The 26726-nt window shown below is 36.9% G+C and overlaps 1 protein-coding gene across 12 annotated transcripts in view; it reads right to left on the minus strand.

The window, feature by feature from the left end:
• Window positions 1-1055: 1055 nt before the first annotated feature.
• Window positions 1056-26726, minus strand: part of LOC103496300 (molybdenum cofactor sulfurase) — a 64155-nt gene continuing 38484 nt past the window's right edge. For 4 of the 12 annotated variants that reach the window (XM_051079646.1, XM_008458094.3, XM_051079648.1 and 1 more), the window contains 8 exons: window positions 21206-21305; window positions 16862-16972; window positions 12203-12267; window positions 3004-3155; window positions 2645-2877; window positions 2363-2502; window positions 1813-1923; window positions 1056-1690 (listed from right to left, as the gene is read on the minus strand). In XM_051079646.1, coding sequence (XP_050935603.1) covers window positions 1583-1690; window positions 1813-1923; window positions 2363-2502; window positions 2645-2877; window positions 3004-3155; window positions 12203-12267; window positions 16862-16972; window positions 21206-21305 — 1020 coding nt within the window. In that variant the 3' untranslated portion in view covers window positions 1056-1582. The other 8 variants (XM_008458096.3, XM_008458095.3, XM_008458097.3 and 5 more) reach the window with 8 other exon arrangements.

Consider the following 26726-nt stretch of genomic DNA (forward strand, 5'->3'; position numbering starts at 1 on the left):
AAAAAAAATATCGAGCACATTCAAAGCTAATAATTCAAAAATTATATAAATAAGTACTTGGTAATAAACTCCTATAAGAAATATAGCTACATAGTCTACGATTAAAAGGTTATGAGACTAAGAATTTAAATCTTTCTATATTTAAAAATATTGTTGTATTTTGCTGTATTCACTAATGCTTTGAACTTACTTCTATATTGATCTGTCTTATAGGAATAATTGAATGGCTCAAAGAAGCATAACTACCTCAACTGGAAGTTAAAACGTCATGACTTTGACCAAAAGTTTGGGGTTTTTTTTTTTTTTTTTTTTTTGAGAAAATACCAAAAAGTTAGGATTTAAATCTCTTATGGAAGTCATAAAATATGATTTAAGACCAAGAATATCAAAGTTCCAAACTAAGATTGTGGATGGTTGTAAATTTCAATGAAATTACCGTTATTTAAAAAAAAAAAATGGACGTTTGGATCATTTATTTGAACAAAGCAAATTGATTGAATTATTTTCATATATTCATTAAGATTAACAAATCGATTTAGATTTATATAATATTATTTACTAAAAGTTGGAAAAAAGATTATCCAAAAAAATAAAAATTAAATTAAAGAAAACTCTATAGAGATGTAATTGTATTATAAAAAGAATTAGAAGTTAATAGTAAGTCAAGATTAGTTGAACAACCGACCCAACGGATAAAATTTATTTATTCGAACCCAACCCAAATTAAACTGTATAGGTTAAATTGAATTGACCAGTCTTTTTAGATGATTGAGTTCTTTGAAGAGTGCTATTCTAAATCATCTAAAAGGATAGTTTTAGAGGTAAGAACATCAAGTTTGCAATTTTACAGTTTTATGACCAAAGTTAAGGCTGGGTTTAAAAACCAGGTAGTGTATACACTCCAAAATTTCACTTTCCATTAATGTCTGGAAGAAAGAAAAAGTTTATGAAAATCATTTTTTTAAACCGTGGAGAGGACCAAACTTCTATAGTAAAAAAAAAAAAAAAAAAAAAAAAAGCATTATAATATAAAATTTAGAAGAAAAAAAAAAAACTAATAACAAATATCAGTAATCCTTTTAACATCTTTTGACTTCAAATATTTAATAATACATATAATATAAGATAGTGATCAATACATCAATCGAGAGGGAAAAAAAAAAGGTTTCCATCGCCATCCTTATTATTGTAGCTAGAGAGTCGGAATTCATGATGGAAGAAAAGCATGGCAGGCCATCTTCCTCCAAAAGAAATCGACGAGGAGCTTTTCTCCCCGATTCCCTTATCTATCCCTTTTGACTATAAATTCAACAGATCTCCATCTTGTTGAATATCTTTGTGTGTATAGAATAATGTCCATCTTTTATGACCATCAAATTGGTCCCTCTTTTTTAATCCTAAACCTGTGAGTTCCTATCTCAAATAAATACATTTTTTACTTTTAGTCTATCATTATTTCTTTACTTTACACCTGAATTAACTAACTACTTTATCTTAAAACTAATCTTGAGGGCGGGTAAGGAAGGGAGATAATGACTTCCCTATTTTAATACTTTACCGAGTCAGTATATATGTCAAGAAGCTATTCTGGGATTATACTTTCTCCAACCTGAAGCCATAAGTCATCGGTCTTCCCTTCTCCAGCCTCACTTTCATATCTCAGCAGTACCCCAAACAAGATTTTCCCCTGCTTCAATGGAATAGGTCGTTAACCTAATGTTAGGTCTTTTACATTAAAAATATACATTTAATTAAAAATTGAGAATAACATTAAAAAAAAAAAAAAAAAAAAAAAAAAAAAAAAACACTAACCTTCACCCTACGGTATGATGCTAAAGTAGCTAAAGGTTCGTTTGTCTTCTGGACTTGTTCAGCATCAATAACAAAATTGATCATCTGGCAACGGTTGCATCCACCTAACGACTGGAATTGTAAACAGATATGTTTATAAACAGAGTGATACAACATCTAATGAATATATATACCTCCAAAGGTATTGATATAACTTCTTTACAGCCCATCAATTTAAGCTTTGAATTTAGTGGTAATTGTAGTACAGTAAAAGAAGTCGTGATCTCAAACTGCTATTGTAAAGTTATTTGCTCTTTAGTTAATGTTGATAACCAACTTTCCAGACCTTTTAAATTTTCAAGCTCAGAAATGAAGGAGTACAACATAAAATTAAATTTACTATAAACCATCGACTTAATCTTTTCTTAATCTATAATTACATAAATCTGACATTTTAGAACGATTTTCAAAGAGGCAGGGTTACAATAGATTTATCATAGCATTCTAGTTTAAGTACAACATTCAGCAGAATATCAGTCATTGATTTGCATCGATTGTAAGGAGAACTTACTCTGAAGTATTTGTTGCCAATTTTGATATTTCTCCACTCATCTTCAGCATAAGGTCTGCCTCCAGATATAACAAGATTTGGCCGGAACCTCATAGGATTAATTTGAATTGATGTTCTACGAACGTCCTTTCCAGCATCTGCTAAAAACCACGCAACTTGAGATCACCACATTTGGAATTCAATGAAGCTAAGTCCACATCTGAATTACAGTGAGTTGATACAAATTCATCGAAAAGTATTAAACAGATGCCACTAGAAAAGTTACAGGATGGAATTGCCTACTGGAATTCAATCTGTTATTGAGGTCTGATACACTCTCCTCAGATATCAGCAAGAATTGGGCTTCATTGGGAAAATTCAGGCGACTTCGTGATTCTCTACAGGTACCAATGCCATCTCTCTCACACGAGCTGACACAATGACTAGAACTCATATGGCGCAACAAAGTACATGGCCGACCAATGGCTGTACTAAACCAAGTATCAACTTCCTTGTTGTAACCCTGAACTTGATATCTAAAGAATGGAACGACAAATTAGTTTCAACCTTCAAAATTCATAGGTCTGTCAGGGAAACAGAAAGGCCCCACCCCAAAATGTCAGGCCATGCAATTTGTAATTCTATTACATTGTAATACTCACATCTGACCATGCCAACTTATTTGTTCTCTCTTGTCATTGCAAGGACTTGAATTTAGGGTAATCTGCAGTCTCCCTTTGCAACGTGGGGATTCAATATACAATATACCCTGACTGAGGTCAATATAAGTACGTAGAAGTGACATTTCAGGAACCTAAAAAACCAATTTCAGATGAATTAAAACACAATTACAAATATTTGAACAAGAATGAAGGTCTATCATCTAAGCCATATCATAATTTCTCGAAACAAAGTTCAAGCAGGGAGCAGAAAACCCTTAACAACGTGCTGAGACTCAAGCAAAAGTAACATGGTGTTAAGACACTACCTCGTTCCTTTTCTTTTACTTTCCAAAACCAGATTACAGCACAAAAATCAAGTATTAAGACACTTCAAAGATTAATGACAATATCCTCTCCAAGACTTGACAGAACAAAATTAGCTGGTGAAACAAAACACACACAAAATGTAACAACAAGGACACAGACGAAAAACAAGAACTCCCTCAATCCTTCCTCCCCTTCCTCTCCAACCTAAGGCTATTTAAGCACCAAAAATAAAACGGTAACCTGGTGTCACCCCTCCCCTTTCTGGAGGTGGCTGCTCCTGCCCTCTCTGCACCAAAAACATTCGTACCCCTCTCTGCCCTCCTGTTCCCTTTTTATTGCCCACGACTAACTAACTGTGGGTCCCACTTTCTGGTCCCCCTCCTCCTTGCTTTCTTCCCCTTCAACACGTGTTACCTCGGGGCTGGTCTCATGGCCATGATCCTTCTTGCCACTTGTCTCTCTTTCATTGGCTTCATGTTTCTTCTTATTTTTCCTATGGTATGTAAATAGGATTGGTGGCCTAGCACATGGTTCTTTCGATCTAGCATTACAAACAAAATCATTTCCTTATCACACTTCGTTGGAAATAAGAGGTTACGTTCATTGTTTATAGCTCGAAGATATTATATTTTAATATTTTATTTTACCCCAAGTTTCTTTCCTTTTTTGCTTTAGAGGTTGCTAGAGCTTATATATAGTTTTCTCTTGTAACTTTCGTTGTATGTGAAAATAATAAAAGAGATTTTCTATCGTGGTTTTTTCTTCCTGTCCTAGGGTTTTCCCTATTTAACTTGGTAGGTATAACGCCCCATACCCAAGATTTTGACAATGATTTAGAATCTGAATTCGGCAACTGACGGCTACGACATTCCCTTACATTCTCTGCAACTCGGCTATGTCATTCTTAGAGTGAAAGTTGTCCACAAACCAACATGGGTCCTTTCACTATGCTTTGTTCTAACTCATATGCATCCTAGAAAGATTCAGGTCACCAAACATAGAATTGTTAAAAGCTAACTTTGGAGTTCCTATAATTGAGCCATCGAAAAAGAAGGTGCACCTTGTTGGTATAGCTAGTAATTTCCAATTCTTTTCAATATTTTCTAACTTTACTTTCATGTCCTTAAAATCCTCTGATTCGAATGTGATCTTGTTTCATTCATGTCCCCTCCTAAACCCAAGGTGTTACCGTATCAGAGTGTGGTGACAAAACCCTAGCTGCCAATGGCAAAAACCAACCATCTTAGTTTTTCCCTTGTCTTGCTTTAGCCACAACGGCCACCAACCAACTCCACAGCCGCCAGAGTCGCGAGTTTTTCCACTGCTGTCCAAGTCATTGTTGATCCATTATCTTCCGTCTTTGCATATCCGTCCAATTATAGCACTGGACAACCCTTTCATGGAAACCCTAGCTGAAACGTAGATTTGTGGGTCGTCAGCCTACCGCAGAGGTAAATTTCCTGCTGCAGCAACAAGCTTCTCACAGCAATTGGGACTTCCTCATCACGCGTCGCATAGTTATGAACATCAAGGTTTTTGATAGGTTATCCTCGATAATGGTTTAACAAGAGTTGGCTAATCTTCATACAAGTTTTCAGCAACAAATCGTTGTTCTTGGGACAACCCCCGGTGCTTCTAGTACAATAAATTATGACATTCCTTCCGGTCTACTGATGCACCTAGAGAATCAAGTGACCTCTTTCCCTACTTTAACTACAGCAAACTATTTGTCTGGCTCTATGAAAAATTCTAGAGGGTTAACTGCAAGAGAAAAGTTGAATGACTAACACTATTTCTCCCAACCCCAATCCATAAAATGGTCTCTGAGGGGCGTCACAAGTTTGGGTATCCAACTAGCGAGATACCAAGACCTAGACTAGGGATCCTCAGGAGTGCATTTGGAAAGGAGCAGAAGCGATCATCACTGATTAGTAGAATGGAACCTCAGACAGGGAATTTGTTGTATGTTACAACTGCTTGAGATATCTAGGATGCAGTTCAGAAATTCTCTATTGTCTCATCTCTACACTCTACGTAAACAAACTCATAAGTACAAACAGGAGACGACGGATGTCACTTCATACTTTAACAAATTGTCCTCAATCTAGCAGGAGATGAATGTGTCGTAAAATTGTCTAGGATTGTCCGTGCGGAGGTGTCATGTATTCCAAGATTGAGGAAATCAATTGTGTTTATGATTTCCTAGCTGGTGCGAACTTAAGTTCGATGCAGTGTGAGGCCGTATGTTGGGACAGAGGCCTATACCTTCTCTTATGGAAGTGTGTTTTAAGGTGCATCCAGAGGAAGACAAAGTTAGAGCTATGAACATCATGGTTGTATCTACTATTGATTATGTTGTTTTCGGTGCAAAAATTATTTGGTTCTAATAGTGACAAGCAAAATGGAAAACATACCCCAGTGTGTGAATATTCCAACAAAAACTGGCATATGAAAGAACAATGCTGGAAGTTACATTGTAGACCACCAAATGGTAGAAGACGTCCTCCAAATGACAAGCCCAACCCTAGTCAAACTCTTATGAGTTAGTCGACAAGTGCTCGCCAATCACTATATCAGGTGAATTGTCAAAGTGACCTTGATGCCTCTTACCTTAGGACCGTTGTTTAATCAGGTACCTCTAAATTCTGAAGTCTCCTCAAAATAAATGGTAGGAAATTATGGATACTTGATTCAAGGGCTACAGATCATTTGACTGGATCCTATTATAATTTTCTATCATATTTTCCAAGTGATGGTAATAAAAAGATTCGAATGGTAGATGGGTCCTTTGCCCCCTATTGTGACTTGTGTGAGCAAGGGCCATATTTCTTCTTTTGATGGTTCAACTTTGCAAAATGTGTTGCATGTACCTAAAATAACTTATAATTTGCTATCTATTAGTAAGATAACTAGAGATCTGAATTATCAAATTGCTCCTCACCATGTAATGTTTTCTTTAGGACTTGAGCTCGAGAAAGATGATTGGCATTGACCGACCCAATAGGGGACTCTATCTCCTTGACAATGATGCTCCCTCTAGGAATCGTTGGACTATTAGGTTGTCTTCTTATTTTTCAACTTCAGAAAAATATTTGTATGTTGTAGAATTTTCCCCTTGGCCACCCACATTTCCAATGTATTTCCTCATTTATTTAATAAAGTTGATGGCTCTTCTCTAGCTTGTGATGTGTACATTCGTGCAAAACAGCAAAGAGTCTCCTTTCCGTCTCAACCTTAAAAATCTTCTTAGATGTTCACCCTTATTCATAGTGATGTTTGGGGTCCCTCGAGCAGTGTCACCTTGCCAAAATAATATATTTCTTGTATATTTCACAAAGAGATAAAGGGTTTCTTAAATAGAACATCCCATTGAAAAGAAGGAAAAAATAATTTAGGCAAATATAATACAACCAATACAATAAAATATAATATAAGAAAGGAAATAATCAACACTCCCCCGCAAATTAGTTGGAAGATATCAATCATTGCCAACTTGTCAATCAATTTGGTTGAATTGCCACTTCATAAAGCCTTTACTTAATACATCTGCAATTTGTTCTATTGTTGGAAGATAGGGTATGCATGTTACTCTTGCATTGATCTTTGCCTTTACAAAGTTTTTCGTCCTTTCATGAAGGACTTAATTGTGGGCAATGGAAATTGCTGCCTTGTTATCACAGTAAATGCACATGGCATTGTCTGAGTGAATCTCAATTCTTCCAATAATCTTCTTATCCATATACCCTCACAAATAGCATGGGCTAAAGCTCTAAATTTTGCTTCTGCACTACTTTTTGCAACCACGCTCTATTTTTACTTCGCCAAATAACAAGATTTTGTCCAACAAAGGAGCAGTTTCCAGAAGTGGGTCTTCTATCAGTTGTGCTATATACCCAATCGACATCAGTATAAACTACAACATTAAGATGGTCATGTCTTTGAAACAATATACATTTTTCTAGAGTACCTTTCAAATATTTTAGAATTCTATAAATTGCATCAAAGTTAGCGTGTCCAGGAGCATGCATGAACTGATTTACCATACTAACTACAAAAGCAATGTTAGGGTGTATGTCAGAAAGATATATGAGTCTCCCCACAATTCTCTGGTACCTTTCTCTTTCCTTTATCTCATTCTTGGTTGTAGCTTCCAATTTCCAATTCTACACGATAGGAGTTTTTACTACTTTGCAACCAAGTAAACTTGTCTCTTTTAACAAATCAAGAATATACTTCTTTTAGTTGACAAGAATGCTACTTTTAGACTTGGCAAACTCTATGTCTAGGAAGTACTTTTGAAGTTCCTAGGTCTTTTATTTGGAAATCATCTACTAACTTTTTCATCACAAAAGTCAACCTCATCATTACCTGTAACAATGATATCATCAGCATAAACTATCAAAACCACAACCTTCTTGTCATTTCTTGTACGTTTGTAGAACATTGTATGATCGACTTGACTTTGACTAAATCCATAGCTCGTGACTGCTTTTTCAAAGCATTCAAACCAGGCTCTAGAAGAATGTTTAAGACAGTATAATGATCTCTTTAACTTGAACACTTTGTTAATCCCAAGATCTACCTCAAAACTAGGTGGCAAATCCATAAATACCTCTTTTTCCAGTTCCCACTGAAAAAGACATTCTTAACATCTAGTTGACAAATAGGTCAATCAAAGTTAACTGCAACAGGCAACAAAATTCTAAAGAATTGATTTTAACAACTATAGCAAATGTTTCTTAATAATCAACTCCATATGTCTAAGTAAATCCTTAGCAACCAATCTAGCCTTGTACCTTTCAACACTACCACCAGCTTTACATTTTACTGTGAACATGTGCAATGTGCAATTTTAAACAATAGGACTTGCATGCAATTGTTATCTTTTCTTTTGGTAGTTCAACTATGTCCCATGTGCAATTTTAATTTTATATCAATGCATTCACCTCTTCTATCACTGTTAATTTTCAATTTTAATCATTCTGGGTCTCTTGTATATTCCTTGGAATAAATAGGTTAGTTGTTTTGGATGTGAACGCTTTATGATTGTCAGACAACTTATTATAAGAAAGATAGTTTTCAATGAGATACTTGACACATTTACAAGTACCTTTCCTATGGACAATTGGAATATCAAGATCAGAGACATCAGATAAAGAATTATGAGAAGAACCAGGAGAATTAGAAGAAGTAAAAAGAGAATGTATGTTATCTGGATCTTCAAAATCATTTATCGGGGTATTAGATTGGTTCTGTGACAGATCAACTGTTTGTTCTCGATTCCTTTGAGTCAAGCCTCTTTTAGTATAAACACGTAGTTTAGGTTTTTTACTTGTCAAGTAAGTCATGTAGTGTTTCTCCACCTAAAGAATAACTTTTCACACTTGGTATCAAAGAATTGAAACTCATAATTTTGAAATCAATGATGTTTAGGTTAGGGGAAGTGTCACAAAAATTATTTTCAAGGTTAGGAGGCATCCTATGAAGAGAATTTTGACTAAGAAAAGGTTGATTTTCCAAAAAAAGACATCTAAACTCCCAAAATACGTTTTGGTCGAAGGGTCAAAAAATTTGTAGGCCTTCTTATGGGAGACATAGCCGGCCAACAAAAATGCATTTAATAGCTCGAGGGTCAAGTTTAGTGTGAGTAGGGTTGGGATTATGAACATAAGCAGTGCAACCAAATAATTTAATGGGTAAGTTCGGGAAACAACAAAACATAGGAAAATAATTTTTTAAATGATTTCGAAGAGTTTAAAATTCAAAATCTTAGTTGGCATTTGATTGATTAGGTAGAGAGCTATAAGGACTACATCACTCCATAAGTATTTTGGGACATTCATAGAAAACATAAGGGCACAAGCAATTTCAAGTAAATGTTTATGCGCTCGCTCAACAATTCCATTTTGCTGAGAAGTATTTTGACATGTAGCTTGATGAAAAATACCCTTTTCATGTACTGGTTAAATGTTCATCAAAATATTCAGTGCCATTATTAGAGTTAAGGATGTAGATTTTAGTTGGGAATCGAGTTTCAATCATATTGTCAAATCTAACAAAAAACTCTTTTACCTCTGAGTTAGTCAACAAATAAAGTCAAGTTAAACGAGTATAATCATCTATAAAGGTGATGAACCAACGCTTAACATGATGAGTTGAAACTTTAGATAGACCCCAAGCAGCTACGTGAATTAAGGAAAAAGGTAAAGAAGCTTTGTAATTTAGCTTTGGGCAAATAAGCAGATCGATGATTTTGACAAAAATGAAACTTTTACATTGAAAAATGAACCATCAAGACCTTTAAATAAATCTAGAAACAAGTACTTTTATTGTGTGTGAAAATAATAAAAGAGATTCTCTATCATAGTTTTTCTCCCTGTTCTAGGGTTTTCCACGTTAACTTTGTGTTCTCTTTTCTACCATTTAACACACTTCAACGTAATTCCCATCACCATACCAAAATATAAATTAGGTTATGGAAAGAATTTATCTTTAAATCGTTTAAATTCTAGAGTTCGGACCTTCACTAGCCCTTAGGGTCGACTTTTCATAAAGCTCCAAGGGCCCAGCCTAAGTCTACCTAGTCATCAGTCTCCATGGCTTTCTTGGCCTCATGGCCATCCTAGTAGTTGGCCTTGGTATGCATATATTAGAGTTGATTGTTAGACATTTAGTGAGATAAGCACCTATCTTCTAGAAAGATCCCTTGGGTCACTTAAGCTTAAGCATTTTGCTAAATAAGTGCTTACTTTTTCACCTATAACCGTTGCCCCCAAATCTTGATCTAAACTTTGTGAGCAATACTTCTTATTCTTTGGATTATGAATTTTTTGGTTACTTGATCATGGATTTTTGTCTCAATAAATGCGTAAAACTTTATGATCATATTGTCCATATTCATTTGTGATCCAAAAATCTTTTTACAAACAGTTCATAAGCATCAAAAGTACAAGAGAACTCCACGAGGATTTGAAAAACCTGGAGTAAAACTTTACTTTTTGTTACTAGTAGCAAAACCAAAATCGGGGTTATCTTCTTTATCTGCTTCCTAACTACCGACCTTTTTTACTAACTCCTAGCTCCCTTGTAATCCCACTACCACATCCAAGACTACTTTCAATGCTTGGAGATAGAGTTTATAGAGCTCAAAGGAAAGATATACCATAAGCTTCGATGATGTCATGCACGTGTTGTGGGATTTCTTCTTTGAATTTCTGGAGAGAAGGTTGTTCTTCTTCTATACCTTCCTCCAAATACAACTAGCGGACATCGCTGATTATGTTCTCTAAAATCTCAGAATCTTCAACCTCTTCCCTTGCTTTAATCTCTTCTAATTCCTCACTACTTACACTTGGGACAGATTCAACATTTGTGTCGAGTTTCTTGGGCATCGAGACTGTCAACTTCCTCTGGATTAGCAATCCCATATTGCACCTTGCTTATAATTTGCTTGCACACTTGTTGAGAGTTCAATGTACCTCGCAAAAGAACACATGTGAGGCGGTTGGTTTGAATTCAGAGAAGGAGAAAGGATGAAGCTTAGTTTGAGGATCGGCTAACCTGATATTGCAACCAGTAGCTTGGACTAGAGAGCTGAAAACTTCCAAGAGATCCGAATTTACATCAGTGAACAAAGATTTGAAAGATTGTTAGACCCTGGGAGTGCTTCTCTTGAGCCTTGATTGAACAAGCTCCAAAAGACTCAAAATTGAAAAGAGCAGTCCAAACATTGTTGAAGGAAGTCCTTTTCCTTATAAAATGCTTCAAGAAGAACTTTGGAGGACAAGAATTCTTTTTAGCTTTGTTAAACCGAGCTGACAAGGAAGGAGAAGATCTTTCTTCTTTGTTGGCTGACTTGCTCGGTAACACAGTAGTTGGAGAAGAAGCAAGGGTGTACAACTATTGATGAACCGTAAGGAGACTGTTAGAGATTGGATTTAAAAATGTTGACTTGGCGTCGCTGTTATCAATAGGAAAAATACAACATGCTTTTTTTTTAAAATTGGGTGACCTTTGCTCTACTCTTTTTTTGTCTTTTCATGCCATATTTTCGAAAATAAGAGTTAGAAGGTGCCAGGGACCCACTAAATTAAAATCATAGCTGTCTTCTGCACTCTTTTCTCTCTTCTTTAATAGCATCTCTTCGTTTTTTGGTGGAGTAAATGCAACTCCAGACTGAACATTATTATTGGCCTTCATGGTAATTAATATCTTGTTGGCATTCCTATTCAAAGAGACAACACTAATATTATCTTTAATGCTGCAAGTATGTGACTCCAGGACTCCTCCAAGTGACTTTTCAGATGGATTTCCTTTGCTTGCTAGGGATGGAGTTCGAAGGAAGGAGAAAGTCAAACTTGGAGCTATAAGAAACTTCCTCAAAATCTTTCGTCCTTCATAACTTGGTTTAATCTGACAATATCTAAAGGATTAGAGAAATTGTAAGTAAATAAATCTCCTTGGATTTTCATTTGGTATAAAAATAATCTATACTTTAAAAACTCTATATTTTAATAAATGTGTCATTGCCGTATCATGCCCTAGAATTTTAAAATATGGTGTCTCACCGTGTTCATGTCTTGTCAAATTTGTGTCTCATATCCGTATCTGTGCTTCTTAGATTTGGATACACTCAAAAGTGTCTACAGCACAAAGTGTAATTAACCATATGCTGTTGGAGAACAGTTTGATCAAAAACCATCCAAAAGGCTTGAAATCATAAAATTTGAGCCGAATGTATCGCCGGGTTTCTAAAGGTTTGAGCAAACAAATGTTGGTTTTTACTATATCAGTTATTGACTTTCTTGCAATGTTGAGGTGTTCATACGTGTTAAAAGAAAATATCTAAAGAAAGAAGATGTTGAAGACTCACCTTCTTCTGTGTAAGAGTTTCCCCCGTCAAGCTTTGAAGTAGCCACTCCCGATCATGAAGAAGCCCTACTCATATTGAAGGGAGAGTTCAATAAAATAATAATAATAATAAAAATAGATGGCTAAATTAGGAAAAATCAACATAACCACAATGAAAATAATGACCATCTGTAAACCTCGGATATTATTGAAGCCTACATTTGTGTAATAATAGTCTTAAATCACCGACCCAAAAGCTTAGGTTGATGGGGGAAGGTTGTTATGATATATATTTATATTATATGTCTATTATCATAATTGTACATATAGTCTAGGGTTTTTTTGTTCTCTCTATATATATAACTTTATTCTGATTATAAATAAATGAAACATACACTTTTCTCTAATTCTTGAGCATGGTATCAAAGATGTTAGGGTTTGGAATATCATAGTTGGTGGCTTCCTTCTCCATAGGTCATCTTTGAGTGGCCGTTTGTCGAAACCGCCCGGCTCATAAGAAGCGCCACTGCTGTCCACCGCAATCTGCCGTTGCTGATCGTCAGGAAACTTCGCACATGAGCTTCATGTGCCGCTGGAACATTTCTGCACAGCCTCCACGCGCCAGCGTGTGGGAGCGCATGCCGCCTCCGTTTTGACCTCTGTCTTCTAGGCTTGTCTCGAATCTTCTTTCCCAATCAGTCTGTGCAGTTGGGCCCATTGAAGATTAATTATTCAATTTTGGATTGATTTCTTTTGTTTGTGTGTGGACTACAATCAGTATATGCCTCCAGTATGGCCGATATAAAAAATTTGTTAGTTTCTATCGTCATACCCTTAGCCTCTAAGATCACAGAACATAAGTTAAATGGACCTAATTATTATGATTGGCATCGGACAATTTTGTTCTATTTGAGTACTAAGAAGAATGATCATATGATCGAAGATCCCCTGGAAGATGCAAAGCAGAAGAAGGATTGGCTTCGTCATGATGCCTGTCTATATCTTCAGATCAAAAACTCCATTGAGAGTGAGGTAATTGGACTGGTTGATCACTGTGAGTCTGTTAAAGAACTTTTGGATTTTCTATATTCAGGTAAAGAGCAAGTACATAGAATGTTTGAGATTTGTATGCAGTTTTTTTATGCTGAACAAAAAGCAGAGTCTGTTATCTTAAGAAGATAATTGCCGAGCTTGCTTTGTTGCTACTCTTTATTCCTGATGTCAAAGTTCAACAAGCTCAACAAGAGAAGAAGGTTGTTATGATCTTTTTGAATGGCCTCTTACTTGAATTTGGAATGGTGAAGGCACAGATCCTCTCTAACTCTAAGATTCCATCATTAGACAATGCTTTTACTCGTGTCTTTCGAAGTGAAAGCTCTCCGACTGGTGTGTCTATTCCTCAATCCAGTAGTGCTCTCATTAGCAAGAACAACAACCCCCGGGCACCTCGAGCGATGGATAGCAATTTTTAAAGAAATAGTTATGATCATCGAAAACGATATTCTGCAGAGATTGTTAGTAACTACTGTCATAAGCTAAGCCATATGAAACGTGATTGTCGGAAATTGTTATATAAGAATAGTCAAGATCTCAAAATGCCCAGAGAGCTTCCACATGTGATATGCTAGTGGCGTCGATTATTATTTCTACAGATGAGTTTGCTAAGTTTCAGAACTACTAAGATTCATTACAAGCGTCATCTTCCTCTACTCCTGTTGCATCCACTGTTGCCCAAGGTAATACAAAGTATCTTCTTACATCATCTACCAAATGGGTCATAGACTTGGTGCCACACCACATATGACAAATAATTCTCATCTATTTTCTAGGTCGTTGTCCCCTGCCCCTTTTCCATCTATCACATTGGTAGATGGCTCCACATCCTCTGTTCTCCGCTCTAGCACTATTCACTTTACCCCATCCTTTTCTCTGTCTTCTGTGTTACATTTGCCTAACTTATCCTTTAATTTAATTTCTATTAGTTAACTTACTCATCACCATAATTGTGTTGTCTTGTTCTTTCCTGGTTATTGCTTGTTTCATGATCGTGTGACGAAGAAAATTATCGGTACAGGATATGAGTTAGGAGGCCTTTATCTCATTGATCACCAAGTATCGCAAGTTGTGGCGTGTCCTGTCGTTCCTACTCCTTTAGAATTTCATTTTCGTTTGGGCCATCATTCTTTGTTTGTGTTGAAGAAGCTTTATCCCAAGTTTAGGTCTTTGTCCTCCTTGAATTCTAATTCATGTCAATTTGCTAAATTTCGTCGTCTTAATTTGAGTCCTCGAGTCAATAAACGAGCAAATGCTCCATTTGAGTTAGTTTATTCTGATATTTGAGATTCGTGTCCAATTGTGTCTCAGGCTCTCGTTATTTTGTTACTTTTGTTGACGATCATACTCGTCTAACTTGGTTATATTTAATGAAAAATCATTATGAGTTATTACTTCATTTTTTGTGCCTTTCATGTTGAAATAAAAAATCAATTTAATGTCTCTTAAAACTTTGCGCACTGAGAATGCGGGTGAAAATTTTTCTCATACTCTTTGGCTCTTACTTGTGCGAACATAGCATTATTCATCTGTTATTTCATATGTTGATGATATTGTTATTACTGGAAATGATGCATCCGGTATTTTATCGATCAAAACTTTCCTTTAGAGTCAGTTTCTACAAAAGATTTGGGCATTGAAGTGATAAGAGCAAGAAAGGTATTTATTTGTCTCAACGAAAATATGTACTTGATTTATTGTCTAAGACAGGAAAATTAAGGGCCAAACCAAGTGGTACTCTGATGATGCCGAATCAGCAACTTGTTAACAAAGGAGAATTATGTAAAGATCCCAAGGGATATAGGAGATTAGTTGGGAAGTTGAACTACTCAACAGTGACTCGACCAAACATTGCTTATTCTGTAGATGTTGTAAGTCAGTTCATATTTTCCCCTTCAATGGATCATTGGGTTGCAGTAGAGCAGATTCTGTGTTATCTAAAAGTTGCTCCTGGACGTGGGATCCTATATAAAGATCATAGACATAGGAGAGTTGAATGTTTTTCTGATGCTGATTGGGCTTGGATCTCGATAGGACGGGAGATTGACTTCTGGATATTGTGTCTTTGTAGGCAAACTTGGTATCATGGAAGAGAAAGAAACAAAATGTTGTTTCTCGTTCGAGAGCTGAGTCAAAATAAAGCTATGACGCAATCTGTGTGCAAAATAGTATGGATTCAACAACTATTATCTGAAATAGGCTTCAGTATTACAGTACCAGCTAAATTATGGTTTGATAACCAAGCTGCAGTTCATGAACGAACTAAACACATTGAGGTGGATTGTCACTTTATTCGTGAGAAAATCCAAGAAAAGTTGGTGTCCACAGGATATGTGAAGACTAAAGAACAATTAAGAGATATTCTGACCAAAGCTATAAATGGAGCAAGATTAAGCTATCTGTGCAACAAGTTGGACATGATCAACATATTTGCTCCAGGTTGAGGGAGAGTGTTATGATATATATTTGTATTATATGTCCACTATCGTAATTGTACATACAGTCTAAGGTTTCTTTGTTCTCTATGCACATGTAACTTTTACTCTGAATTCTTGAGTACAAAGGTAAATTTAATAATATATCATTCAAACTCCCCCTCACTTGTGGGCTAGAAATATGAAGAATGCACCGTAAGTGAAGATCAATTTTTAATTGGAGAGGAAACAATAATGCAGGGACTTAAACACCGGACCTTCCAGGACCACTTACTCTAATATCATCTTATGTCACCAATTGATCAAAAGCTTAAACTGATGGGTGAAGGTAAATTTACTGTTATATCATCCAACACTAAAAACCAATTGTCAACGACAGGAGTATCCCATCTATCTAATAAGGAGTATGAATCTCTTTAGTTATTTCAGGATGGGATTCTCAGCATCTCATGATGTAAAATGCTTAAAGATTATTAAAAGAGTAATCTTTTTTATTGATATTTTTATAAGAGATGGCAAGAAGCCTATTTATACACAGCAGGGCAGGAAATAACAAACTAACTGATAACTAAAATAACAACCTAACTGATAACTGACAGAGATAACAACCTGGACAGCCACACAATTAAAAGAAGCAGTTAAAAACAGACTTAAAGTTTATTCCTACAGAATTACTACTCCATCATCTCAACAAATAGAATATTAAATAAAGAAGAAAATTAATTCAAGAAACATTACGTGTATACCATCAAGCTGTCACCAGCGCATAGCAACCCCCCCCCCCCCCAGAAAAAAAAAAAAAAACTAACTGGGAACGTGATGTGAATTAGATCCCTTACACAAACTAATTTTCTACGATTAAGTTCTTCAAAAAAAAAAAAACACTAATGTTCAGTTTTTTCTTCTTTTTTTTTTTCAGTGGGAGAAACCAGTATCATTAAAAAAATTGTCAGCATTGATTTAGTTTTCTGTCTCGCTCTATTACTCCCTCCATGGATAAAAAAATTGATCTATGGCTTTTCTTGAGATTTCAGATAGTCATAGCGAAAATTTATTACTCCTAGCCCCTAATCATTTTCAAGCTCTCCAACAGATGTATCAAGCCACGATCAAAGGTCTTGTGAAGAAATTATTGGTGCTAACAGTTAACTATAATCAGCAAAATGCACAACAATATACGAGTAAATGTATACCTCCACTGCTTAACGGCCATCTATCCATGCTGAACCCTGCACATGATTTGATTGGATAGACAGTAATAGACTTCAAGTGAAATCGAGAAGCTGAATATCTGTTCTCAAAACCTGGAATAAATTAAAAAATGAAGAGGTGATCAGTAACGCAAGTAAATACAAAATCAAGGCATCCTGGATCCCTATAACTTAGTACAATTACACTAGAACAAAAGAAATCTTTTTCATCATGTCAGAATCGAAGCAACATGGTTGATTGTCTTTTCTTTATGTGTCCTCTCAATCCATCCATTTTGAAGCTTTCAGGTGCAAGTTCTCAGTTCTCTTTAGTGTTTCTCCTTGAAAGACTTTGAAGTTTTTGAGTTTTGCTTTGTTTTTCAGACTTTCTTTGTTTTGTTCAGGGTCTTGAAGGTTTTGAACTCTTATACTTTTGTTGTGATTGTTCTTTCAAGTCTTTTTTTTATTCTTTTTGGTCTTAGTATAATTCTCGTTCATTGAGCTGCAAGAAGCTGTTTCTATTTTTAAAAATAGTACAATTACACTAGACCCATTCAGCAATACAGATCGATTTGAGTAAATTGAAGAATACTTCTGCAAGCTACATCTTGAGATTGAAAAAAGAAAAAGAATACTCTATAAGGGCGAGAGTTAAAACTTAGCATGAATAAACATTGTAATATATTGATAGAAAGAATTGAAGAGGGATTGCATTGTATAAGTAGTTTGCGCAAGGTGAGGGATGTAATCTCCATATCCAACTTTGTAGTTATTTTGTCTAATAGAGATCAAGTTTCCCAGAGGGAATTCTCCGGTTTTAATTACTTTATAAATAAAAAGGGATGTTTGGGGAGCTGGAAATAAATCAGAATTATTAGAATTTTGAAGGGTATTGAAATGTGTGAGAAATCAAGGGTGGAACTGAAAAATGGGATTGTGAAGCATAAAAAAAATGTGGAAAAGAGAGCTGGGTTAAAAATTGTGAAAATGGAATGAGTTCAGTATTGTAATCAGGTCTAAGGCGCCCAATCAAACGCAGCATGGGTTTTTTCATTACATTATATTACATTACAAATCCATTATTTATGAGCGTCTAAACACCCTGTTAGTAAGCACCTATTATTTTGTGAAGAAGAATAAATAATTTCATTGATTGATAAAATAAGGGAGTGAAGTCCCCAACACCTATTGGTGATTTCATAAAAAGCTCTCCAATTGGAAATTAAGAAATCAAAATGTGCTTTGATTTACACCAAAATAAAGTAGTAGAAAGAACCAAATCCATAAAACAATAGAAAGAAAAAAATGAACCTGAAAAGATGACCATTTCGTTCACCCTACAGAAGCCTAAAAAACGTTAGAGTAAGAGCCAACCAAAGAGTCTTCTTAGTACCACCAAATGGAAGACCCACCAAAGTTGATGCAAGCAGATCGATGATATTATTAGGACGGCAAAAACCAACCAAAGGCCTCTAAAACAAACAGCCAAAAATAGGAAGCAAAAAAACAATGCATAAATAGATGGGGCAGAAACTTGGAATGATTTCTACACAGGATTCACCAAGGGGAAAGATGCATATAAGGTATTGGAATGATTAGATTGTGTCACTTTGGATCATTTCTCTCCTGCTATGACTGCAAGTGATATTGATTGGGGTCCATGATTGGGGTCCATACCCTTTCAAATTTGAGAACTCCTGGCTCTCTACTCCATCATTTCGGCAACTTGTGCAAACTTGGTGGACAAACAATAAGGTTGTTGGTTGGCCTGGACATGGATGTTTATGAAGCTCAAAGCATTAAAAATGTTCCTTTGTTCATGGAATAACAAGAGGCTATAAATTTCCATCCATTATCTCTCAGCTCCGAGAGTTGGATAATATAGGCAACAGGACCAACTTTCTGGACTATTTAAAAGATGACATTATGAATGTGGTCCATGATTTTTTTACTTCGGAATTATCAATGCCTCCCTAAATGAAACCTATATTTGTCTCATTCCAAAGAAATTGGATGCTAGAATGGCCACTGATTATTGACCAATCAGCCTCATCTCGTGTGCTTACAAGATTATTGCTCTAGTCTTATCGAATCGATTGAAACAGGTTCTTCCATCTACCATTGCTTTAAATCAGCTTGCTTTTGTTGAAAATAGACCGATTCTGGATGCATCCCTTATGGCTAACGAATTGGTGGATGATTGGTTTCATGAAACCAAGAAAGATCTGATTATTAAACTTGATTGTGAAAAAGCTTTTGAAATAGTTGATTAGGACTTCTTAGATGCAATTCTCCAAGCTAAAGGCTTTGGAAGGGTTTGGCATAAGTGGATTCAAGGATGTGTCTCTAGTGCATTATTACTAATGGTAGATCTCGTGGTAAAATAATCCATACTCTCCTCTTTCTCCTTTTCTTTTTATATTGGTTGTCAATTGCGTAAGTCGTCTGTTGGACCATAGTCTATCTAAAAATTTGATAGCCACTCACCCCATTGGTGCATCGAGTTTTATCTAGAATCACTTGTCATTTGCTGACGACACTTTGATCCTTTCCACTGCTGACCGTGCTGCCCTTACATGTTTGTTTGAGGTTATTCATGTCTTTAAACAAGCTTCTGGTTTATCTATTAATCTCTATAAAAGTAGGCTCCTTGGCATCCATATCCCTGATGATGATCTGGATTGGATGGTGACTGTTTTTGGGTGTAAGAAGGGACAACGGTCAGCTTCTTATCTTGGCCTTCCCCTTGGTGGCAACTCTAAGTTGATGATTTTCTGGCAACCAATTGTAGAAGTTCCAACAAAAACTCCATAACCAGAGAAATATGCCTACATCTGCAAGGGTGATCGGCATACACTTATTCAAGCCACCCTTTTAAGCTTGCCTACTTATTATCTCTCTCTTTTTCATGCCCCTACGATTGTGATTAATTGTTAGGAGAAACTGATTCGTGATTTTTGTTGGGATGGTTTATGTGATGAAAATGGCATGCATAATGTTAATTGGATTACTACTCAGCGCCCTAAGCTTCTTGGTGGTCTTGACATTGGCAATTTTCATCATCGAAATTCTGCCCTTTTGAAGAGGTGGATCTGGCATTAACTCATTGTGGTTAAGTACAATTATCCCTCTTGAGTTTGGCTGACTATTGTTAGAAGGTCGTCAAAGTCCCCATGGAGCTCCATTTGCCATACTGCTGCCTTTGTATTTTCTAGGACTCAACATTGACTTGGTAAGGGTGACACTATCTCTTTTTGGAAAGATTGATGGCATGTTTGTGCTATTCTCTCTGGGATTTTTCCTTATTTGCTTCTTCTCTCTTGTACTCTTGATATCTCTATTGCTAAAATCTGGCTTGCTGATACTGAGACTTGGGACTTGCACTTTAGACGTAATATTACTGATAATGAAATTCAAGAATGGGTATCTATCTACTATTTTGTCTTCTAGCAAATTTCATATGGTGTCTAATTCTTGGAGATGGACTATTGACTCCTCATCTATGTTTACTGTGAAATCTATGATTGATGACTTGATAGGTGCTCTCAAGCCTTTTGAAAGGGATTTTTATTTGATCATTTGGATAAATCACTTCTAGAAGAAAATTAAAATTTTTCTTTAGGAACTTAGTCATAAGCTATAAACACTATCGATCGTCTCCAACGTCATATGCCATACTGTCTCTCTCCTTCTCGGTGTACTATGTGTTGTACTAATGTTGAATCCCTTGCTCATCTTTTTATTCATTGCCCTTTTGCTCAACAATTTTGGGATCTCATATTTTAGGCTTTTAGTTGATCTACTGCTTTGTCCAATGACATTTCAGACATCCTCAACTCCTTTATGGTGGGTCACCCGTTTATTGGTTGCAAGAAGGTTATTTGGCCGGCTGTTCTTCGAACTTTCTTTTGGACTTTATGGTGAGCGTAATAGGCATTTTTTTCGAGACTCTTTTTCATCTTTTAGTTCTTTTTTTGACATGGTATTGTCCACAACTTTCTATTGGTGCAAAATTTGGCACCCTTTTAAGAACTTTAGCTTATCGGTCTTAGTTGTCAATTGGCTTTCTTTTTGTAATCACCTTTAGGTGCTTGGGGTTTCCCCTTATTTCATTTTATCAATGAAATGTTTGTTTCTTATAAAAACAAAAGTGCAATTATAGTAATACTACTTGCATGTCAAATAATATAGAAAAATTATCCTCTTATTATTTATTAGTTCAAATGATTAACTTTACTAAAATATTTATATTAGACATTAATTCAGGAAAATGGTAATAACAAACAAAAGAAAGACCAAATAAATTGAATTTAATAAGCTTAAAGCTGAGAGAGATTGAAAAGTAACCTATGTCTGCGAAATGGATTGACCTTCCACAAAATTGTGATCCATCACTAGCGTGAGTTCGTGTTGAGACAAAGGAAGTTGACACAAAATCAATGAATTTCTGCGATAAGATAAGAGTTTTGTATGAGAACATCTAAAATGTTGTCAAAATTGAGAAAGAGCTTTGTACTTGTATTAATTGCATGAGTTTCTGCTACAAGACAGCTTTCTATAGGAACATCTAAGAGAGAGCATCCAAATTATGTACCCTCAACATGAGATTAATGCTCAAAGTATTTTCTCTAATAACCAGAATCAAAACAAACAATCAAAATACAGGCCAAATCCATCCCCACCGCATATGAAGAGTCCTGAGCAAATAGGATCAGCCCATAACAAAACAACTACAAGAAAAATTCCAAAATAAAAGAAATACAGAGAAATATCCAAAGTACAACTACCAGAAAAAATAGCAATTCGAAAAATAAAAGCCCTCCAATTTAGGTCGATCTACTAAATGCTAAAAGCTTTGAATTCTTTAATAAGGGAGCACCAAGCTGAAGCGTTACGAGATGCCAACATAGTTGACTCCAAACTCCGACAGAGAATAACTTCACATAGCTCGAACATACTGATAATCCCAAAAAAGAGGATCAGGGTTCTCCTCCACCTTCCAACAATAAAAAGGCCCTACAAGCAAGGTCCTCCTCCTAATAAGTCTATCAACAATTTTAACCTAGCCTAGCAAGACTTGTCAGATAAAGAACCTCACTTTCTTCAAAATCTTAATCCTCCAAACCACATCAAAAACCGACTCCCTAAAAGGGGATGAGTCTAACAACAAACTGAACAACGATTTACACACCCTGACTTGAATTAGGACTTCAAGCACGAACATTCTTTCTCCCCTCTCTAAAACTGCACCCCTCGATCAAAGAAAGAAGTGAGACAACCACTAACATTTTCCTATTCGTCAAAGTGCAACAGAACCCGAAAGAAAAAGACACAAGATTCTCCCTTGAGACCATACAATTTTTGGAAGAGGATAAACGATAAAGATGTAGAAATAAAGAGCAAATGGATATCTCCTCCACCCAATGATCCTCCCAAAAATATGTGTCCTTCCCACCCCTTAAAAATGAGGTGACTTAAAGACATCCATAACAATTAAGAACAAGAAAGGAGATAAAAGGTCCCCTGTCTTAAACCTCTAGTAGATTGAATGGACCTTCTCAGGGCCTATCGATGAGGATAGAATATTTCACATTCCTGACACACCCCAACTTCCACATTCTCGACTTGTAACTAAAACCTTTTCTTCATCATCACTCTATTCAAAAAAAACCTCAATCCACATTGTCATACGCTTTCTCAAAATCAAGTTTTAACACCACTTCTTCCTTTTTCTTCAACCTATACTCCTCAATGGCTTCTATTGAAAGCAATAAACACGAAACCAAGGCTTACGTGAGAACCCGAGTACCGAGAGAAAAACCACAATATTGTTGTTTTATTATTTTTTGATGAATGAATACAATAGGTAAAAAGAGAAGAATAAATAGAGTACAATGAGTAAAAAAGGAAAAAAATCTAGAAAATAGGGAAAATCTTCCAATATTCTTTCCATAAATACTCTAGGGGCCAAGTCCACTAATTCTAACAGTCCCTCTCAAGCTGGGACGTAAATATCAATGAGGCCCAACTTGCTAACACAAAAGTCGAAGTTTGGTCTGAGAAGCCCTTGGTAAGAACATCAACAACTTGTTGGCTCGAAGGAATGTACGGAATGCATATGCTCCCACTGTCAACTCTTTCTTTGATGAAATGTCAATCAATCTCAACATGTTTAGTTCTATCCTGTGGAACTGGGTCGTTAGAAATAATAATAGCAGCTTTATTATCACCAAGAAGCTTCAATGGTATCTCACATTCCTGATGAAGATCAGACAGAACTTTCTAGAGCCAAATTTCCTTACATATTCCCAAACTCATAGCTTGGTATCGGGCCTCAGCACTGCTCCTGGCCACAACACTTTGCTTCTTATTCCTCCAAGTTACAAGATTGCCCCAATCAAAAGTACAATAACTGGAGGTAGACTTTCTGTCAACAACAGATCCTGCTCAGTCCAAGTAAGTATATGCCTCAATAGTCTTTTGTATGTCCTAAATATCAACCCTTTACCAAGTGTCGTTTTCAAGTATCTCAGAATTCTGTTGATAGCTTCCATGTGTTCCTCGTAGGGGGCTTACATAAATTGACTGACAACACTCACAGCAAAATAAATATCAAGACGAGTATGGGGTAAGTAAATCAATTTATCTATAAGGCGCTGATATTGTTCTTTACCGTTGAATTCAATAGAAGTGTCGACAAGACAACATCTCAACATACTTGCCTCAGTTAGCAAATCAAGGATGTATTTTCTCTAAGACATGGAGATGTCTTCTTTAGATCTGGTCACCTCCATTCCAAGGAAATATTTCAGATTTCCCAAATCCTTGATTTCAAATTCATCACCCATTATCTGCTTTAGTTTACTGATTTCTGCTTTATCATCTCCAGTCACCCACATAAATTATTATAACTGCAATCTTCTGTTAGGACTCCTTTCTTTCTACAACAGTATTAACCAAACAGCACACACAGTACACTAATACTCCAGCAGAATTCACAGAGAAATTTATATAACAGGAGAGTAAGCTGTAGTTATATTGATATATGGATAATAGTTCACCAGCCACAAAAGAGTAACAAAAAAACAACAAGATACTCAGCCAAATAAGAGGGCTGTACTCTCCACCATGAACTATGTTCACTCCAAAATGCCTAATGATCAAGATACCTCAACCCTAATACAAAAGCTCCTATATATAGTCCTAATATTCTTGTGCTCCTGCTGCCATGTGTCATGAGGACCACTGGCCATCCTAACTACCAAGCTGTCTGGGTGGAATTCCCCTTTTTACCCCTTCTCTTGTAAACTTGAATGATCGGAGGTCTAGCAATACCCCCACGGAGAAGAGCCACCTTGTCCTCAAGGTGGAAATTAGGAAATTGATGTCGAAGCATCGCGTATGACTCCCATGTTGCCTCATGGCTCGGTTGGTCTTTCCATTGCACCAAATATTCCCAATCACGTTCAGCCTCGTTCCAGCGGCGTTGGAGCAAGTTTTCTGGTTCCAACACTAACTCCATTTGGTCATTTATCACTGTGACGTCCGGATAAACTGGATGTTTGTCTCCTATTGCTTTCTTAAGTTGCGATACATGGAAGACGGGATGTATTTTAGCAGTTTCCGGAAGGTCCAGCAGATAGGCGACCTCTCCTACTCGACCCAACACAGTATAAGGTCCAAAATACCTTGGTGATAGTTTCTCACAGCGTTTTTTCGCTACTGACTGCTGTCTATAAGGCTGTAATTTTAAGTATACCTTGTCCCCAATGTCAAACACCACATCCCGACGATGGATATTGGCAAATTTCTTCATTCGTTCTTGGGCGTGCTGCAAATGTCGCTTCAACACTTTCAACATCTCATCTCGAGATTGCAACTGTTGCTCCACTGAATCATTCAGCGTTGTCCCGGTTTGACCATACGAAATGATGGGAGGAGGAGGCTGACCATAAACTACCGCATAAGGAGTATTTTTGATGGACGATTGGTAATTTGTATTGTACCAATATTCAGCCCATGCCACCTTATCACTCCATGACTTTTGCTTTTCTTGGCACAAACATCTTAAATAGAGTTCCAAGCATTTGTTCACTACCTCCGTTTGTCCATCGGTTTGGGGATGGTATGCCGTGCTCCGCTTAAGTTGAGTCCCTTGTAGGCGGAATAACTCTTGCCAAAAGTGGCTTAAAAAGACTCGGTCACGGTCGGATACTATCGAGCGAGGATATCCATGGAGGCGCACTACCTCTTTGATGAACACCAAAGCCACTACTTTAGCTGAAAATGGGTGACCCAAGGTGATAAAGTGGGCGTATTTGCTTAGGCGATCAACTACCACCAATATCGTGTCAAATCCCTTGGAACGTGGGAGGCCCTCCACAAAGTCCATGGAAATATCTTCCCAAATACGGTTAGGAATAGGGAGAGGTTGTAACAGTCCGGCCGGAGATAACGCTTGGATCTTGTTTTGCTGGCAAACATGGCAGTGATCCACATACTGTTTGATGTCCTTTTTCATCCCGTCCCAAAACAATTCTGCTGCTATCCTTTTGTAAGTGCGTAGCTGTCCGGAATGTCCCCCAAGGACCGAATCATGGAAAGTGTGTAATATAGTCGGGATGAAGCTCGAAGTTCTCGAAATAACTAATCTGCCCTTATAAAACAGCTTACCTTGGTGAATCGTATATCGGGGAACACAGTCCGGATCCGCCACAATTCTATCAAAGATGGCCTTCAATTTTTCATCCGCTTGTACCTCTTTTTCGATCACTGTAATGTCCAGCAAGGAAGGGACAGTAATGGCATTTAACTCAGCCTCAAATGGCATACGGGACAAGGCGTCCGCAGCTTTGTTTTCGGGTCCAGCTCTATAGCGTATTTCAAAGTCAAATCCGATCAGCTTCATCAGCCACTTTTGCACACCGGGTACTATTTCCCTTTGCTCCAGAATATGTCTCAATGCTTTCTGATCAGTATATACCACGAATCGATGCCCCAAAAGGTAATGCCGCCATTTTTCCACAGCCAATACTATGGCCATCAACTCCCTCTCGTAAACAGATTTTTCTCGGGCCGTTTCTGATAGTTTTTGGCTGAAATAAGCGATGGGCCTTTTGTTCTGCGTTAACACAGCCCCTAACCCGATACCTGATGCGTCGGTTTCCACTTCAAAGGGCAGCTGAAAGTCAGGTAATGCTAGCACGGGGAGTGTGACCATGGCTCTTTTAAGTTGTTCAAATGCTTTCGTTGCCTCTTCCGACCAACGAAAATTATTCTTCTTGGTTAGTTTCGTGAGTGGTGTAGCAATGGCGCCATAATTTGCCACAAACCGACGGTAATACCCGGTCAGCCCTAAGAACCCTCGAAGCTCCCGTATATTCCTCGGTATTGGCCACTCTATCATGGCCTTAATCTTCTCCTGATCAGCTTCCACTCCCTTGGCCGACACCCAATGGCCTAAGTACTCGATTCGGTCCTTCGCAAAATGACATTTCTGCCGGTTAGCAAAGAGGCAATGCTGTCTCAATAGCTGAAACACCATAGTCAGATGTTCTAGATGTGTTTCCACGTCCCTGCTGTACACAAGAATGTCGTCAAAGAATACCAGCAAAAACTTGCGTAAATAAGGCCGAAAAACCTGATTCATCAATGCTTGGAATGTTGCAGGCGCATTGGTGAGTCCGAAGGGCATGACTAAGAACTCGTAATGACCTTCGTGCGTTCTGAAAGCTGTCTTGCTTATATCTTCATCCCGTACCCGGATTTGATGGTACCCGGATTTCAAGTCTATTTTAGAGAAAATACTCACTCCACTTAACTCGTCCAACAGCTCATCAATCATGGGAATAGGGAACTTATCCGGTAC

Source organism: Cucumis melo, chromosome 11, assembly GCF_025177605.1.
Source record: "Cucumis melo cultivar AY chromosome 11, USDA_Cmelo_AY_1.0, whole genome shotgun sequence".
NCBI classification, from domain to species: Eukaryota; Viridiplantae; Streptophyta; class Magnoliopsida; order Cucurbitales; family Cucurbitaceae; genus Cucumis; species Cucumis melo.